Source organism: Tenrec ecaudatus, chromosome 5 (genome assembly GCF_050624435.1).
Source record: "Tenrec ecaudatus isolate mTenEca1 chromosome 5, mTenEca1.hap1, whole genome shotgun sequence".
Classification (NCBI taxonomy): domain Eukaryota; kingdom Metazoa; phylum Chordata; class Mammalia; order Afrosoricida; family Tenrecidae; genus Tenrec; species Tenrec ecaudatus.
The window spans coordinates 162633251-162653184 of record NC_134534.1 but is presented as its reverse complement, the minus strand read 5'-3'; the positions used below and the strand labels follow the sequence as shown (position 1 = coordinate 162653184).

At 42.5% G+C, this 19934-nt stretch overlaps 1 protein-coding gene across 2 annotated transcripts in view; it reads left to right on the top strand.

Moving 5' to 3' along the window:
- The window catches only part of RBM33 (RNA binding motif protein 33), a 137323-nt gene that overhangs the window by 94569 nt on the left and 22820 nt on the right, over positions 1-19934 (top strand). For both annotated transcript variants that reach the window (XM_075550182.1, XM_075550181.1), the window contains one exon: positions 1477-2133. In XM_075550182.1, the coding sequence (XP_075406297.1) occupies positions 1477-2133 (657 nt within the window). The remainder of the gene's footprint in view (positions 1-1476; positions 2134-19934) is intronic.

Sequence of the window (19934 nt, the reverse complement as noted above, 5' to 3'; positions counted from 1 at the left end):
AAGAGGAGACCTTTGAGCATGCCCAAACAGCCTTTTCAGCATCCAAATGAAAGAGCACTGAATTTTGAGGGGAAGGATTAGAGAGATACCCACACTGCCCTCAGAGTTATGTAGACCCAAATGGAAGATACGTCGAGAAACAATCAACATTTTGATAGTTTTATTTTGGACAGATTTCTATGAAATTGTAACACTACTTTTTAAATTTACTTCATATTTCGATGAAGATGTTTCTGTCCAGATTCCTGAACATATTTTTTCTTGCTGGCTTTACAAACACCCTAATGAATATTAATCATACCTGAACTTTAAAGCATACCTCCCCAGGGACCTCCTGATATCGTTATGGCTGTTTGCTCCCAGATGGCCTTGTATCCTTCCCTTTGGGGACTGCTACATTCACTTTTTATTTTTCTACTCTTTTTCTCCCGCTGCGACTTCACATACCTTCCTATGTAGCAGTCACCCCAACACCTTTACATGTGCTGGTTCAAATCTATCCTAGACTTTGAAATTAGATAACCATGTTGGTAGAGATTGCTGGAAGCCTGGATGAGGGCCTGAGGTGCTGTTCTGTAAGTAGAATGACATCAACTGACTATGCAGCTACATTTGAATCTTAACATTCTGAGACCTCAGGTTTATTTGTGATATATAAGATTATTAAAAAGCTAACTGAATTCTAGATAGATTCAATTCTATTCTGTTCTTTGAAAAGGATTAATGGGTGAGGATACTTTTAAAAAATAATTTTTAAAAGAAAATTATTAAGAAAATTTAAAAACATTTTATAAGACTTAGATGCTTTAGTGAATGTGTTGGTTGTTTTCAGACTGTTCGGTAAGTATTCAGAAGGATTTGGGACTATAAGATTAAGGGTTCTTTATATATAGCCATTAATATTCAGTTACTGCAATTGGCTACATTTTTATTCTGAGGAGAGTGCATGAGTTCAAGGTCAAAGAGATTGACTTGTGCTGTTCATTATAACCAATTATTCTGTGACAAATGAGTTTGAGATCAAGCCGAAATTTCTGTAAGAAAAATCAATAGTTCTAATCAGAGCCTTTCAGGTCATTTACCACCCTACCTTTTGTTAGTTTGTCAGAAAAGAGCAAGATAAAGCCTGCTGACAGCGGCTACCTCAGTATTGGTGCCATTTCCATTGGAGACATATTTTGATACCTTAGATGTATAATTGATTTCAAACTTGTAAATGAGTGGGGAATTTATGTTATTTCATTTTTTTAATATTCTGATAAGATTTTCCGAATTAACTTTGGCTCTGTAATCCCCCCCCCCCCTTCCAGAGGAAAGAGTTGTACTTGAAAGCCTTTAAGCTGATTTTGAATGGCTTCTCTCAAGTAGTGAGTGAAAGGGTCTTTGGGAAGTGCACTGTCTTAGCTTGTTAAACTATGTCGGAGTGGTCACTTTGCCTTGCACGCTAAAGTAAACCATGCATTTTCTCACTTTCAGTTTCCGGACGAGGATGAAGAGACAAGGCTCTATCGTTTAAAGATAGAAGAGCAGAAACGCTTAAGAGAAGAAATCCTGAAACAAAAGGAGTTGCGACGGCAGCAGCAGGCTGGTGCTCGGAAGAAGGAGTTACTGGAAAGACTTGCGCAGCAGCAGCAGCAGCAGCAGCAGCAGCTTTATACCCCCCAGCTCCCAGTAGAGCAAGAAGAACGGACTTCATCACCACTACCCACCAATGGTAACCCACTGTTACCCTTTCCAGGTGCCCAGATCAGGCAAAATGTGAAAAACCGACTTCTTGTTAAAAATCAAGATGTTGCCATTTCAAATGTCCAGCCTAAAACATCCAGTTTTGTTCCCTCTGGTGCTAATGTGCAGTATCAAGGACAAGCACTGAGACCACTCAGACATTCGAGACAGGTCCGGACAGTACCGCAGAGTCAAACGCAGCCGGCTCTCAAGGGATTCCCAGCAAAACCTGCTGACATGGAGGAACTTCCACCTGCCCCACAGACTGCCAGAGTGGCTTCCGTCCAAGGCCGGCCCCAGGAAGTCAAACCGGGAGTGAAAAGGACGGTCATGCAACGGGCAAACAGTGGTAGTGGAGACGGGCCGCACATCAGCTCCAAAGTCAGGGTGATTAAGTTGTCAGGCGGGGTAAGTTTACCTGTGTTGTGAATGCCTCTTCCCATTTGTGTTTCACTTAGAATAGCTTAATGTTCCAGGAGCCAAAACCCAAACCAAATTCACTGCCACCGAGTTGATTCTAACTTATAGCGACCCTGTAGGAAAGGGTAGACTGACCCTGTGGGAGTAGAGAGCCTCCTCTGCTCAGAGCAGCCAATAGTCTCAAACTGCTGACGTTCTAGTTAGCAGCCCAATTCGTAACCACGGCACTGCAAGAGCTCCTGATTCTTCTGGGAAAAACAAAACTTCCCTGTCGGCGTCAAGTAACGGCCGTGGGCCTCCTTGACATTGGCAGGAGGAATGCGCTACTGCAGACCGTGCTCATACTTTCTCATTTGTGTCTTTTGAGCCTTAATGAAAACCAGTACGACCACCCCTAAATTAGCCATTCCTCAGTTTTAGCTTCATTTTGTAGAGACTTTGTGATCGAATCAAGTATATTTTAAAAATAAAATTCCCTTTTCCACAAAACAAATTATTTGTTGTGCGTAGCTTGAGATCTGGTGAAGCACCTTTGTGCATATTGAATGTTGTTGGTGACTGTGTGTGTGTGTGTGTGTGTGTGTGTGTGTGTGTGTGTGTGTGTGCCTACTTTTAAGCTGCATTGTTCCAGAGACCTGTCTTGTCTTCTGGTTTCTCCCTCAGGCAGGAAAATGATGGCCAGAGTTTAAGTTGAAATCATACGTGATCTTACCTCAAGCTTTCACAAAAATCAAACCTAGCTCTTTCATTTTCTCTTGCCTATTTTCTATAAGGCACAGGAGCTGCAGTTTTTCAGTGTGGTTTGAAGATACACAGTACTCCAAAATAGAAATGTTGCTGCAGGTGAATTCTTCTTATGGATGATTCTTTGGTAAAGAAGTGGACTGTAAAACACTTGCTTCCTTATCCCACCACGTGGTCTTCTCGTTACTGTCAGCTGCTCTTTGTAAATACAGTAGATTCTTCAACAAATGCCACGCTCTCTCATTCTGTGTTCTAGAACAATACTACCTACGTATGGTGTGCAGTTTGTATTGTGGAAGAGAGGAGAGTAGCAGTAAGAGAGGGGCTTTTACAGTAGGAGATCGCCAACAATTAGTATTTTAAAAATTATTGGAGAGCTTAGAAAAATCATGGAACTAGCTCATCATTTCTTTCCCACAAACTTTGAAGCCCCTTTATATTAAAATTTAACACCCCACACTTGCAAACAATAGTCCAGCCAACAAAGTAGTACCTCTCAGGTAAAAACTAAAAAATACCAGGACAAAAACACCTAATTGTGGTACCATCCTCTGCTGGACCAAATTAAAAATGGCTGATTTCATTAGTTGGTAAAGTTGTGTGTTCATGCTGCTCTTTGTATGTTCATAAACTATAACCCTCTCGTGTTAAGCTGTGATAGACTAGTATAAATGGCAAGAGCCCTATGTAGAACATTCAATAGCATCCATAATTTTGGTTCTCCAAATCTGGGTTTTCTCACATGTATTTGTTGTGACTTCAGATGTTATTAAGCAGATAACTATGCTACATCATATTAAGTGGATTTCTTATCTTTGGATGAAAACCCAAACTTTCATTGGTTTCTACATTGTATATGACCTTTTGACTATTAGTTTCACTTTTAAACATACTTGTCAGTGCCTCACTTTAAATCTGTGTTATAAGTGTAAGAGGAGGAGATGGGTGGCCACGATTAGGCATGGCTCTTTGACTACAACAGCTACTAGCCAATGATTTTTATTACTGAGATTGGTGGATTAGGATGTGTATAATAGCATTTCTACACTCCAAAAAAACCATACGCTTTAACTAATGCCATTCCTTTAAATAGTGTAACTGTCTGGATTTTTTTTTCTCCAGTGGAAAAATATGTTTTGTATCACACTGTATTTCAAAATCATGTTATATTATTTACAGTAGAGGGGGTTGTGAATTTTGAATGGCAGTACATTTTCTACCGACCCAATGCTTTGGAATCACTTTTGGGCCCACTTTTTAACTCTTAAGTATTGGAGAACTAACACCTTCTGTATCTTGGGATTTATTTCAGCAATTCCATGTGTTGGAAATTTTGTTTATCAAATGATCAGTATCTCTCGAATCTCTCTAAACTCCAAACGAAAATAGTTATTGTTCTATGGACTTGGCTGTGTTTGTGAGTTAGAAATATTTTTTAAGAGGCCGCATTTACAATTGGGGTTAGTTGTAAGAAAAGAATTATGTTAATGCTAAGGTATGCTCACATTTATTTTGACTTTTCTGCCTCTGGCTGCTGCTGCGGTGTCTGGCTGTGGGCTGTTCTCTACCTTGTTGTACTGTGGTTATTCATGCTCAGAGGTAGATTATGTACGTGAAACTCTTCCATGGTGACTATAGAACTAAGCCAGGAAACCCAATTAAGGGTCTGACGGGGTTAGTATTTTGAGCGGATTACTGCCTCCATTTCATAATTAATTACTTGTTTAATAAAAGCGTATCGATTTTGGTTTGTGTTCCCCTTGTTTTGCCATGAGTCCTCAGCTTCTTTACAGTCTGTTAGTGTAAAAATTGTCTGTCTTTATATTGTGCTTCTGAGCTGTTTCAGGAACTAACTCTAGAGATAACAAAAAAGCAAACTCGTTGCTCCTGAGTGGACTCTGACTCACAGTGGCCTGTGGGACAGGATAGAACTGCCCGGTCTGTGGGGTTCGGAGAGTGTAACTCTTTATGTCAGCGGAAGCCTGTCTCTCCCCCCCCTCCCCCCGTAAAGCAGCCAGTGGTCTCACAGACTGACCCGCGGTTAGCAGGTTAGCAGCCTCAAGCAATTAACCCCTACGCCGTCAGCGTTAGGTCCTCTGCTTGCTTTTCTATCTCAAACTTGTATCTAATGTATTTAAGTAAATTATTCTTTACATTCAGCAGCCTCCTCATCCTACCATTCAATCTCTAGCAGAGGTGTGAAACTATCTCCAGACACACTAACATTCAAGGTAGTATGCTTAACCGTAATTAGATTTCTGTCCATATACTTAAAACTTATGGAGGACGGGGGGTATGGGGGTGGCTCAGAGAGAAGGCTATCAGTCTACTTAAAAGTCCGCCACTGAAAACTTTGAAATTATTGAGCACTGACAAACCTGGGGCTGCTGGGAGTCTGGATCGCACGTACCTGTGAAACAATTGTAAATGAAAAGAGTTCTTACTCTCCTTTTAAATTCCCACATTGAGTTAATTATTATAAAATACCTACCATTTGGATTGGGAAAAAGGGGTGTCAACGGAGAGAGATCTTGAGTCTTAATACATTTTTCTGTCTTAATTTTTTTTAAAGTTAGCTTTGATTTACCTTATTCATGGTGAGAGGATTTCTAGTTGTTTTATATTTTTCTTGGTTACAACTATTGTGTTATAGACATAGGAAACATTTCCCAAAAGTTTATAAAAATAATTTCTTGGCATTATTTCTTATAGGATCAGATAACTGGGTTATTATCTTGGTGTGAGGCTTTTGTCAAGGGCTTGTTGTTGGCACCATATTTGGGATGGGTGGGGCTTGGACGTTTTTTAGTCCATTCCAAAATTTCCTGTTCATGGACTATTAGAAATTCATCTCTCCCTTTTTAGGGTAGAGATTACATTGGTGTGCAATAGAGTGATCTAGTGAAAGAAACAACATGGTTTGGGATTCTGAAAGACAGACCCATGTGTACATGAAAGTCTCTTAAGTTTCATCTTTGGGCTCTGCACAAATCATTTCATTTCTTTGCATCCCGGTTCTCATCTAGAAATGAGGGTAGGAAGGCTGCTGAAAGGAGTAAATAAATGAAACCCTCTGACACCCAAAAGGCATCTTCGGAGTGTCCATTTTCCTTTTAGGATGCTCACAGGCCCCTTGTAGAAATTCTCATTGTAAGGTAAGGAATATCAGGTGATTAAGTGCTCAGCATGTACCAGTTGCCTTCCAGGCTTTCTCAGGCACTCTCCACACCATCTTTATGAGGCCCGCGGTCTTCCAGTTTTACATGAGAATAAATTGAGTCTCAGAGAAATTAGTAACCCTAAATCACTCAGCTAGTAACTGACAATGCTAGGTTTCTTAATCTAGGTTTAATTCCGAATCCTAAGCTCTTCGCCATTGTTTATCCAGTTTGTTACTTTTGCTGTTGCTTTTTTCTGTAATGTTTTTTTAATCATTAGGGAATATATTTTGTTTCCTGTAAAAGAATGTGCTGTCATTGGTGTTGATTCAGAAAATTTTTGATGATCATAAAAATGTATTTTATGAATTTAGAGTAAGGATGATTTGTCAGTCCCTGTTGGTTGATAGTGTCTGTTGAGAAGTTAATAAAAAGCTCCATGATTGGTTAGGAGTAACAGTTCTGGAACCTGTGTGGAGTAAACTGGTACCGTTAGAGTAACCAGATAACTCCTAGTCTGGTAAAAGAATAGCTGTAGCTTTCTATTTGCTGTAACTACATCCTCCTCTGTGTTTCTGTGTGGATGGGGGACAATAAGGATATGAAATTCAAAGAGACCTCTTGTTGTGAGGCTGATCGCTCTCTTTGTCTGAGTATTTGTTTCTCCCCAACGTTTTATCATCTAAATTTGTTAGGTGATCTGACAAAAGGCACAAAGTGCAGGTAATTATAAATATTAGCAAGTATTGCTTCTAATTATTTATGAGTCTCACTGAATATTATTTATACAGGTAGTTTTTAAAAAGAATTATATTTGATGGAATGATTCTTTAACTACTGAGCATATAGAAATATTCTCCATTTGCTCATTTCATAGAAAGCTATTTTAAGTAAAAAATTTTCTTACATCTTGTAATATAGTGAATATGAACATATAAAATAGTTGCTTAGTTGTGTTGTGGTGAAGTTGTGAATTAGATGTATAGAACCCTTCACTCTGGTTAGTCTTTTTTGCTCTTCCTCTGGGTATGAGAACCATCTTAGACACAGAAACAGGAAATCTTGAGACTTTCAAGAGAAGCAGCACCAGCAGAGTGCATGCAGCAGCAGAGGGACCAGGCGCTGCAGTGAGACCACGAGGCAGAGCAGAACAACGGGGCGGAGACCCTGAGGCAAAACTGCAAGCTTGCCGCCTCACAGAACATGGCTGAAAGGCTAAGGACCAGCGAAAGATGGGCCTGCTGGCTGAGAAGAGGCACTGCTGTGGACAAAAGACTGCGGCCTTAATGTTTTCTGATCCTCAGTGTGATCATGTTAACTTCCCTAATAAATCTCATTCATTGTGAGTATTCTTTGGGGTTCTGTGTAGCCATTGCAATTAGATGATTGAACCCAGCAAAGACAAAGAGTGCCGTGAGAGGAACAGTTGGTGCCAGAAGAGCTTTAGAGAAAAGTAAAGGGAGGAGACTTACCTGCCCTCTGCCTGGTGGCAATTGGCAGTGGCTGGTGTAGAGTTGGATTCTCCCTACTAATGCCTGAGGAGGTCAGAGCTGGCCCCATGCCATTTCTTCATTATTGTAAGCTTCCATCATTCCCTGCAGCCATTCTTTGGGATGAAGCTCAAGAAAAATAAAGTAGAACAAGCACATACCCTGGAAATGGCTTGATAGCCTTGAGTCTTCAACTTCTGTTGTCTAGATTAGGGGAGATGGCATCCTTGAAGTATTTACACCTTGGTTTTCATTTTGTCTATTGGTAGCTTGATTATTTGGCCTGATTGAACCTCAGTTTCTTCAGCATGAAATGAGGGTAAGGTCTCCAGAATTGTAAGGACTAAAGTGTTGTAGCTTACTCGATACGACTCTTCTAGCCATAATCTTTGTGACTCCCACCCAACATGCAGGCTGGGAATGTGTTCTCTTCCCATGGGTCTGGGTAAGAGAAGGTCAAGGAAGATGCTCATGTGAGTGTAGTATTTCATTGTGAGTGATTAGTTCCCAAAGGGTTGTGAGGGTAAAAACTTGGTTTGGTCAGTCTCACCCTTCCTGCTGGATAGAGTAAAAGGCATCTCGGAAGCAGGTCTGACTGGTCTTCCTGTCAGCAAGAAAGCAGAGTCAGGAGTGGAGCACACGCCTTGGGCTTGAAGATGAGACTCCTGCAGGCTGAACACCTCGACGCAGGAGCACCAGCACCAGCAACAGCACCCAAAGCACTAAACCGAGGCGGGGCCTTGTGGCCCTGAGCGAGAAGGCCTTTGGGCAGAAGACTCACCTGCGGAATGGCCCCGGTTCTTAATCTTGGCGGGGTAGGTTGGCTGACCTGTGCCTTGGGACCAGGGACCTTCTGGCTGAGTTGGGATGCCCTTTGGGCAGACAACACTAGCAGTGCTCTTTGCAACATTGACCCAGCAAGACAGAAGCCAACGGGGCTGCATGGCTAAACGGCGGGGGACCAGAGAGAAGCGTGCCTGTGTGCAGACCAAAATACCGTGTCCTGGGCACTTGGGATCCTGAACTGTAGCCTGTTAATTTTCCATGTGACCCCCTAATTGTTCGTGTGAGCTCTTAAGTGCTGTGTGGTCATTGGGATTACTGACTGAACCCAGCAAGGAGGCAGAGCGTGCCATGAGAGGCACAATTGGTAAAGAAGCTTGGAGGGTCGAGATGTGTCTGACTTCCTTGGGCTGGTGCTGAATTTGATTCTCCTTTCCCCGTACGAACAAGAGCCCTGGCGACGGAGTGGTCACTGGTTGAACTGGTAACTGCAAGGCCAGCCATTTGAAACCTCCAGCCGCCCCACAGCAGGAAGATGGGACTTTCTGCTCCCATGAAGAGGAACCGTCTCAGAAACTTTAAGAGGGGCACTTCTACCCTGCCCTGTGTGGTCACCTTGACTCGGTGGCAGCAAGTGTACGGTATTGTTGCTTTGTTTCCCCTAGTGGGGTAAAAAGGGATCCGACCGTGCCCCGGGACCCTGCTCACACTTGGAAAGTGTTTAACTGACAAAAAAGGTTTAGTTAAAGTGGCTTATTAAGAGATTTTTAAGAAATTTAATTCACGTATTCTAATCAAAATAATGAAAATCTTGAGAATTTGGCAGCAAATGAAGTAACTAGTACTTTGTTCTCTTGGCTGCACAGAGAGCTGAGACAGAAACAGAGTGCCCCAGCAGGAAAGCCAGCTGCCCAGCTTTGAAACGCCCCTGTTTTATTTTCAAAAGGCTGTCAAAATGCTGCTTGCTTTAGGCCCCAGTTTATTTGTGTGATCTTGCTTTTGAAGTTAAACTGCAATTGTAGAGCAAGCTCGAGCTACCTATCTACATATACTTCTCTTCCATACCCATTCAACCTTATTCCCAAGTGCTTTTTAGAGAGTTGGTAGAAGAGGTGATATACACATGCTCGATAATTTTTGTAGAGATGGGAGGTGGCCAAAGTTTTATTTCCCCATATTTATTGTGAGAGAAATCATTGAGTTGTATACACCTTACATCAATTGTTTGCATTCTACCACATTTGCTTTACTTTGCTCTCTGCTTCTGTTCTTTGGCATTACCCCCCTCCCTGCCGTCCCACTTGAGAGGAGGTTAGAGATAGTAAGTTGTATTACCTCAGAACACAGATGATCTCTTACAGAACCACAGAATGATGAAATGACAGGGCATTTAATATTGCTATATCGTACATATCCCACATTCGCATTTTATCAGCTGCCCCAGTTGCATTCTTTGTAGCCATTTCCCCTCGGCCTGCAATCCAGGATTATATGTTCCATTTCCTGTCCTGTTGCCTCTCTAGTCCCTCATCTTGAGCAATTTCCTAATCTGTGCTTGTGTTTATTTCTTGACCTGAACGTTTTTAAAGAGTAGAGACTACGTCTTGATGCTTAATTTGGGTTGGTTTTATGCTTCATAATTAGTTTAAGGCTAGATTAGTGTGTGGGTAGAAACTCTAGCAGGGCCGTGTCTTAGTCATGTCATAAGACCTGTGATGCCACTTTGTCCCGCTATTGCTTAGGTGACCTCTGATTACTTGAATAACATGCTGTGTTATTACAGTGAGTCTCCACTGTAGAGTTAAAACTCTACCCTTTGTACTTTAATTACTAAGTGAAATGGGAATATACTTTAAGACTCTGTGAAGGTTCCATTGTTTTCATTGTTACCATTCCTTCTATGTGTGTTAGTTGACCTGCTGCTAACTAGGTGTAATAACTTTCTCTTCTAACTCAAGTGTTACTACTGAAGTATTGCTGTCATTATTTATTTTGATGCCACAATGGCCTCCTACCACCACGTGGCCAGTGAGAGCCGCTTCAGCTTGGCTTGCGAGTCCAGGCAGTTTGCCTGCGTCTCTCTTGGAGCGGTTCCTCCTTTGGTGGTGCATGAACTGTGCAGGCGCAGCTTGTAATCTCCTCACCGTGGCCCTGCCATCGGCCTGGTCCAGCGCAATGTGGTGGTGACCCAGGCGCCAGGTCTGCTCGTCGCTAGTTGGGTGTCATGGCTTTTCCATCTTGTTGGCATATGTCCAATCTTTTGACCAGGAACTTCAGAGAGACAAGTGACTAAGACGACGACCTGACTTGGTTGGGTTTTGTCTGTGTCTTGAAATAGGCAGTTGGCTGGAATGAAGTACTTTCTGCTATGTTGATTCGTACTTTGAATTATTGTGCTTGCACGATAGTTCCCAAAGCGTTCAGCATCACTTTGAATGTCACGAGTAGTTCTCTCAGCCTCTGGAGAGCGCTGCTGAGACATGAACACCCAGGGCCGGAAGTATGTGACATGGGGAATCCTCCTCAAAGCACACCTGAATATGTTTGCTTTACATGTCAACAAGGCTCATTCATAACCGAGCAGACACTTGCTTCCTCGTTTATTCAAACAATAGAGATCATCGCTTTGCAGGCACGTTCCTGGAAGTGGGACTTGAGTTGTCCCCCACGGAGTACTCTGCTGACTCCGCACCTAAGCAGGAGCGTGCAAAGCATCCCTGGACAGCCTCCTACCACTTCCAAGACCCGCAGTTCAAAACTGGTTGGACCAGGGATTGTTCACCTTTTCAGCATGTGTTGTGTACCACCTGTCTGTTTCTGTGGGAGTCGGGGGAAGGGGCTGCCCCATGAAGTTAGGCAGAGAGGAAGCTTAAAATGCTACTTATGTTACAATTCACATTGTATTAGGAAAAGGCGTGGAGATGATTTAAAGTACATGGGAAGATGTGCTCAGGTTATATGTAAACATTGTGCCATTTTATTTTATTTATTTTTTATAAATCATTTTATTGGGGCTCATACAACTCTTACCACAATCCATATATACATCAATTGAGTAAAGCACCCTTATACATTCGTTGCCCTCATCCTCAAAATTCACCTTCCACTTGGGTTCCTGGAATCAGCTCATTTTCCTTTTCCCCTCCCCACCCTCCACCTCCTTCCCCACTCCCTCCTCCCTCACGAACCCTTAATCATTTATAAATGATTCCTCTATCCTATCTTACACTGCCCGGCGTCTCCCCTTACCCACTTTCCTGTTGCCCATCCCCCAGAGAGGAAGTTACATGTAGATCCCCGAGATCAGTTCCCCCTTTCTACACCCCCTTCCCTCCCGGTGTCGCCACTCTCACCGCTGGTCCTGAGGGGTTCATCTGTCCTAGATTCCCTGTGTTTCCAGATCCCAACTGCACCACTGTGCATCCTCTGGTCTATCCAGGTCCGCAAGGTAGAATTGGGATCATGAAAATTACGGGGGAGGGGAAGCGTTCAAGAACTAGAGGAAGGTTTTGAGTTTCATTGTTGCTACACTGAACCCTGAGTGACTCTTCTTCCCACTGCCCCTCTGCAAGGGATATCCAGCCGCCTACCGATGGGCATTGGGTCCCCATCACGCACTCCCCTCATTCACAATGCTACAATTTTTCCCCCCTGCCTTTGTTGCTCGAAGCCTGGTCCCCTCGACCCTTCATGATCACACATGTTGGTGTGCTGCTTCCATGTGGGCTTTGTTGCTTCTGGGCTAGATGGCCACTTGTTTACTTTCAAGCCTTTAAGTCCCCAGACGCTATGACTCTCAATAGGCGGGCACCATCAGCTTTCTTTACCACACTTATTTATGCACACATTCGTCTTCAGCGTTTATGTGGGGAAGGTGATCAGACAATGATGGTTTTTGTTCTTTGGTATCTGCTACCTGATCCCTTCAACACCTCGTGTTTTCTTAGGTTTGTGTGCTTCTTTTCTGTGGGCTTTGTTGCTTCCGAGCTAGATGGCTGCTTGTTTGTCTTCAAGCCTTTAAGACCCCAGATGCTATATCTTTTTGATAGCCGGTCACCATCATCTTTCTTCACCACGTTTGCTTATGTACACGTCTGTCTTCAGTGATCATGTCAGGAAGGTTGGTATCATGGAATGACCGTTTAGCTGAGCAAGGTGCTATTGTATTGAGGGAGTACGCGTGAGGAGGCCCAATGTCCACCTGCTACTCTACTATTGAACCTATAAACACATGCATATAGGTCTATTCCCCATAATCATAAATCTATTTACATTTGTACATGTCTGTATTTAGGCTTCTATGTATGCCTTTTGCCTCCTACATACACCTTTCCTCTCTTTCGTTACACTTTCCTCCTATCCCACTACCATGTTCAGCCTTCATTCTGGTTTCAGTAATTCCTCTCAGTTACCTTGCCCTTGGTCTCTCCCTACCAGTCCTCCCCTCCCCTCCCTCCTCTGGTTTTGAACCACTCGTTGTTCCCTTGTCCCTGTGTTGGTCAACACCTCCTCCCTTCCCCTACCTCCCACACTCTCCTGTCCCTCCGGGACCGTTGGTCCTGTTATTTTCTTCTCACATTGTACAGCCTATCTTATCTAGGTGGACCTGCTGATGTAGTCATATGTGCAGACAGATGCAGATGGCTCTGACAGCGCCAAAGTGTGTCCGTCTTACTTAGGGACTTGAGCACCAGGAGATTTTGGTATGGGGTAGCCGAGTGAAGCAGGGGCTCCTGGAACCAATCCCCTGTGGATACTGACAGATGAGAGTGTGTCCATGTAGCTGTTGCAGGTTCACAACAAGCTGAGGTTTAATTTAGAGACACAAAAATATCCGTCCTTAATATCTAAAGTTGTGATCATCTTTGGAACACTGGTCTAAGAAACTATCAACATCCTTAAGCAAGAAATGCAAGGTTATAATTTGTGCCCTTCCCTCTCAGATGTTCCACACTGCTTATGTCTCTCTCTCACTTGTCAATTTTACTTGGTGCTTAAGATCCAGGTAAGGGTGTCTCCTTGGCCGTCTCCCTGACTATTTCCACATACAGAAATCTCTCGCTCCTCTGTCCATTGCTAGCATCATTGTCTGCCTTCTCCCCCTGCCAGTCAGGCCTTGGGGTAGCCACTTAGATTTTCTGAGTTGGGATTGGCTGCATGGCAGTTGACAGCACCACCTGCTGGCTAATCTGTTACTCCAGGGCAACAGGGTTGGTCTAGTTTCATGTATATTTTCATTCTTTTGTGTGTATATTTTAATTCTTTAAGAAATGTTTGTTAAACGTTTAAGTGACTTTTTAAAAATATTGACATGTCTTACGGTTTTTGTTTCTGTTTTTAATTGAAGTAGCAAGGGAGATGAGATGTTAACAGAGCCTGAATGTTTTCTCAATATTTCTGATTATTAAAGTAGTAGTTGTTTATTGTATACATTCAGATGATCCCAGTAAGAAATATTTGGGAAAATCAAAAGGAACAAATTATTAGTTATATTGAGATATCTACTTAGTTTATTATTATAAAACAAAAGTGATTGTTTTTCTAATCTTTTCATGCAACAACTTACTGTATTTGTCCAAAATGCGTAACTTATTCCCATTACTAATTCCGTATACATCCTGTTTTGCTGCTTTTGTAATTTGTAACTGGAAATAGTTATAAACCTCTGAGTCGTAGGCGAAGACAACTACATAACCAGTGTGGGTCTCATTTGGGTAAATCGAGATCAGCTGTCAAGTCCTTGGGAATGTGGCTATGAATATGGCTTGGGAATTGACAGTGCGTGTGAGCAGATAAGTAGGAGAGGCCGGAAAGATCTTGGTCTGGTAGATCTTAAATGGAAGTGATGACAAAGTAAGGTTTCAAAATCTGCATCTGTAGAAAGAATCTTATAGAGAATTCTACTAGAAAAAAGATGTTCTAGTGAATCCAGGTAGTAATGAACTTGGGTGTAAGAAAACTTGCTTTTGACAGAGAAATGAGAGCCAAGGGTTCCATGCTGCTCAGGTAGGTGGCTTAGGGAAGGAGTGAAGGAAGGAAGGAAGGATGGAGGGAAGGGGACAAGACTGTGTGATGGTAGATACCAGAGGCTAATAGTTTCACCTTGTTCTCTTCTTGTCAGCCCCTTTCTGGTAGCAGAGAGTTGTGCAGAGTTCACTAATTGGAATTTGACCTCCTTTGTTTCCTATTCTTGTCCTTGTTAATGGTGTTAATGAGCAGTAAAATGGCCACAAGGCAAATAGCAGAAGAGAGGAAAGAAAATGGGGCATGGATAATCCTGATTAGTCACTTGCTTGGTAAGATCTATACTGTAGAATTTTCCTTGTAGAGGAGAAACTTGTACAGCAGAATTTTTAAAAGTGCTTTAGTGATCAATTTGATAACTTCCTTAAGTTACTTTTTAAACAATCATAAAGGTGGCCTCCACATTTGAGCAAAATAGGTCATTTACTAGAAAGGTTGGAATCAGTTTTAACACAGAATTTTCTGTATTCACTAATATGAGATGGGAGAACAAATGAGCAGTGAATAAGCCATATATAAGTCACCTGTTAGTGGTCATCAGGCTACAAGAGTCTGCCCTCCCCAGGAGAGTAGGAGCCTGCTTTCTCCAGTGGCTTAGGTAGACTCCCCTCTCCTGACTGTCCACGGCTTACCGGGAATTGGAACCTCCCTGCCTGCCTTAGGGGCTGCCCAGCTGCAGAGGGCCGCTTCTCACGGGACTGGGCGGGACCCACGCCTTGCCAGATGGAGACAGTCATCCCTTTGGGAAGAACCAGGCTCCACCCCAACTGGAGTTGAGAGGTATATATCTAGTCCAAAGGCCCATGCAGTCTCACTTTTAGTGGACCTTCCCAGTCGAAATGGATACTTTGGGAATGAGAATCCTGGCCTGTCAGGTCTCCCAAGAGCAAAGGGCTTTATTTCTTCCTCCAAATGCAAATTAATTACAGTTTTAATGATTGCCCCAAGCCTAACTCACCACGTGAAGGTAGATTGTTGGTAGAGAGACCAGATGAACACGTGTCATTTATCAACCACACGATAAATTCAAACACGACTAGAATCCTTTTACTGTGTGCTGCCCAAGAGCAGGCAGCTTTGAGATCTGCCTGCTCTGGTTTGTTAGGGATTTTGTTTTAATCCTATGTGTAGACTATGACCAGGATTATGTAGGAAGCACTTTTGATTGAAGTTTGGATGCGTGCCTTTGTGGAAGGGTGATTTCTTGCAGAGAATAAATGGAGCATTGCATATGTGAAATGTTCTACCTCGTGATATTGTCATAATTTAATTAATGAGTTGACCTAGGATCTGGGAAACGAATGATAGTTTTCCTTTTTCTCCTTTGATATAGCAGTCACCAAGGGAAAAAATAGAAGAGCCTTCAAATATATTTATATTCAGAAACTTCCTATAGCATGTATAGTATCATTTATTGTCCAGGTTTTGAATTAGCCTTAGAAAGATTACTGGGATAGAGCCAACATTGTTGTTGTCAGTGTTCAGTGAGGTGTATGTGCTGTGAGATCAGTAACATTGCCAGTGACAGTGAAGTATGGCCTTATCGAAGGAGAATTCATAAGAGGCTGCCCTGGGACACTACACCACTGTCCTTCTGTGTACCCTGACAATGTTATCTGTCTTCTCAGTAAGGAGTATCAAATGTCTGTCATGAGTACAGAAATTAATTTAATGTCACCTGAAGACATGCAATTAATCTTTTAGAGGTTTTCATAATACCTTTACAGAAAGAGTTGCCAGTTTGGCGGATTTGGATTTTAGGGTTTAGAAGAAGATAAGGAAAATTAATTTTTCATCAGGGTTAATACAAGCTAGCAGGGCCACAAAGGCTGAGAGAAATGGTTGGGGAATTTGTCAGGTGTTGTCACTCTAGAATAATGCTGCTTAACGTCTGATAGGTGTAATCAAGAGTTGAGATTTCTATAGAGAGGGATTAATCAATGTGCTCACTAGTGAATGCGAGTCAGTGCTATCTCTTCTTCTTGGGGTTTAAGAATGAAAATAAGATTTGATCTGTCAAATGGCAAGAAGCCCTGACAGTATCAATAGGCTTTTTTATCTATACATTTAAACCATTCGTTATAAATAAATTTGTTGGTGGCAACAAAACTTATTTTTTTTGTAATGTTTAAGCAGATAAAAAGTATTCTCTAAGTTTAAACCCAAACCAAACTTACAGCAACCTGATTTGGGGCAGCGTGGAGTTGCTCCTGAGGATTTCTAAGGTTCTAACCCTGCAGAATCCAACTGCGACAGCTTTCTCCCCAGGGAGTGGCAGGTCGATTTGAATCACTCGCCTCTCAGTGAGTAGGCAGGCGCTTCACTCAGTACCAGAGGCGCTCTTTATTCCTGAAGTGTAGTGTTGCTTATAGGACCCCAAAAAAGTACCCTAAAGAAACTTTAAAAATCATTTATTAAAAGACAGTCGCTTGTGGAGAGGAAACACCAATGTTTCTAGTTTGGTTTAAAATGGGCAGAAATTCTTCTTGTTTCTTTTGGAGGGAGAGGAAGATAATTAAAATTGTGTTTAAAACACTCGGTCTTGTGAGGAGTTAAAATAATATACTGTGTAACTCTTGAGAAAGTCACTTTCAGAGTGAACTTTTTATGAATGGAACTTAGCCTGTCATTGACAGGTTGTTAAAATCCCTAATTTATTTGAACGGATGGTATTGTAGATTTTACATAGCTCGTAGTAATAACTGTAGGATGACGTTCAGCGGCACAGCTGTTAAGATCACGGGCTATGGAAGACCTTTTTGAATGGATAGATTCCCTTTGGTTTGGTTTGCATTCAAATTGATCCTTTCACTTGTATCTGTGTGAGCATATATGTTCAGTGCTCACAACCTAGTAACCTCGTTCTTGGTGTGAACCAGAATCATGCCATAGTTAAGGCTTTCTCCCTAGAATTGTGTTCACTTGAAAGATAATAATTTCTCTGTTTTAAAAAAAGGCCATGTATGTATTTTTTCTCATTGAAAATACCCCCTTTTCAACAACATAAACGGTGCCTCTGCTTGGATCTTTTTAAAAATCATTTTGTTGGGGGCTCATACAACTCTTAACACAATCCACACATACATCAATTGTATAGAGCACATTTGTGCATTCATTGCCCTCATCATCCTCAAAACATTTGCTCTCTAACTCATTGTGACCGTGCAGGACAGAGTAAAACTGCCGCTTCTGGTCTCTGAGACACTAAACCTTTATGGGAGCAGAAAACCTCATCTTTCTTCTCCTGAGTGGCTGGTGTATTTGAACTGTCGACCTTGGGGTTAGCAGCCTAAAACATAACCCACTATGCCACCAAGTCTCCCCTTGTAATTGTGGAAGATATCAAAAGTCATCCTGATATAAGCAATTGTAGACCTTTCCTTCATCATTTAACATTGCAGGCAATAAGAAACGGGGTTTTCCTATAAATCAAGCACGCATTCATCCTTGAATCCTACCTTTTGCGTTCCCTTGTTAATTTAAATATTCATGATTCACCTGTTGTTAGGCTGTCCTCTCTTAATGAGGACACTGGCGAGTTGAGATTTCTTGGAGCTTGCTTTCTGGTACACAGACAGTTGCAGCATTTACGGAGGAAGAGTAAGGTCTGTAACCTTCAGGACGGATTACAACTCAATGTAAAGAGACTAAAGTCCAACTGGCCCAATAGACAACATCATGATAAATGAAAAGATTAAAGGTGTCAGGATTTAATTTTGCTTGGATCCCAAATCAGTGCTCATGGAAGCAGCAGCCAGAAAATCAAATGATGGATTGCTTAGGCCAGGTCTACGGCTTGAGACTTTGTTTGAGTGTTGAAGCATTGAAGAGCAACGATGTCACTTTGAGACCGAAGACATGCCTGACCCAAGCTGTGTCATTTTCAGTCACCTTATATTCAGGTGAAAGTTGGGACAGTGTGGCAGTTACTTAATTTGTCAACTTGCGAAAGGGTGGGGTCTAGCCTGTCAATCCGGTTATAGCCAGTGAGGCCTCTGTGTGAGCATGGCCCTCTCCTAAGGATTCTGGAAACGCCTGTCTTCCTCACTGGAGGTGGGACACACACATCTCTGATGACAAGCCAGATGGAGCTCTAACTAATGGCAGCCAGAGTCTGGAGCTGGAGGAGCCATGTGGGGAATCAACCACGCCAGTGCTGATTCTTCCATGGCCATTGGATCCACAAGACCATTTGGCGTCATTGCATGAGTTGTGTGAATCTGAAGACAAATTTTATAGACTGGTATCAGACAGATGGGCTAATATCAGACTTAAGGACTTGATCTGGACTGGACTGGGATGTTTTCTCAATGTACAGTTGCTCTTATATATAAAGCTCTTTCTTATACACATATAAGTATCACAAATTTGTTTCTCTAGTCCACCCAGACTAACAGTGAATAAGGGAGGCCCCAGAAAGATGTCTGACTTGAATTAGAGCACCGGCAAGGATTAAGGAAAGTACTACAGAGTGTCAGACGAACAGATACATGTCTTAGAAGGCGGACAGCCGCGGTGTTCCTTAGTAGCAAGCAGGACGGGCCTGTTGCCAGGTCAGAGCAGTCCCTGGAAAGGGACGCCATGCTCAGGAAAGTAAGAGGTCAGCAAAAAAGAGGGACGTCCAGGAGATGAATTGCCTCTGGCCGCAGCAAGGGCATAACCTCGATTGTGAGGATGGTACAGCCCCGGGCAGTGCTCCATTCTGGGTTCTTGGAGTCACTACATGCCAGAACTCACCTGAGGGCGCCTAACAGCAACAACCACAACCAAAGCAACTATGGTAATTTTTAATATTTGGAGTATATACCGATGAAGTAAATAATTCACAATTTCTAATTTAAAAATCATTCAGTCATTACCAGGATTGGGACTCACTGCCATCAAGTTAATCTATTGGTATTACATATTTATCACACAAACGCATACACCAGAGGGCTTCTGGTATTAGTCTGGGTTGACTAGAGAAAGAAATTCATAGATATTTGTGTAGAAGGAAGAGGTTTATATAAAAGAGCAATTGAATATTGAGAAAACATCCCAGCCCAGTCTGGGTCAAGTCCATGAGTCTGATATTAGCTCATATCTCCAATACCAGTCTCTAAATTCTTCAGACACACACAACATATGCAATGACACTGAATGCAGGAAGATCACAGGTCAGTGCGTGGAAAGTCTTGTGGATCCAGTGGCAGTGGAAGCATCTGAGTGCTTGCATGGGTCTCCATGTGGCTCTACCAGCTCCAGGGCTCTGGCTCCATCAGCTTAGCTCAATGTGGCTTGTCAGCAGGAAGCCGAAGCAGAAAGAGAGGTGTGTGTGTGTGTGTGTGTGTGTGTGTGTGTGTGTGTGTGTGTGTGTGTGTGTGTGTGTGTGTCCGTGTCCCAGAATCCTCAGAAAGCAGCCATGCCCACAGAGAGGTTTTATTGGCTATGACTTGATTGACAGGCTAGACTCCACCCCTTCACAAGTTAACAGGAGATTATGTAAACTGCCACAGCTTCAAAAAATGGGAAAACCTTCTATTATCTTTTGATTCCGTCTTTTCCAGTGACTGTGAGGCTCCTTCGTACTTTGCTAGACTAGTAATGATAC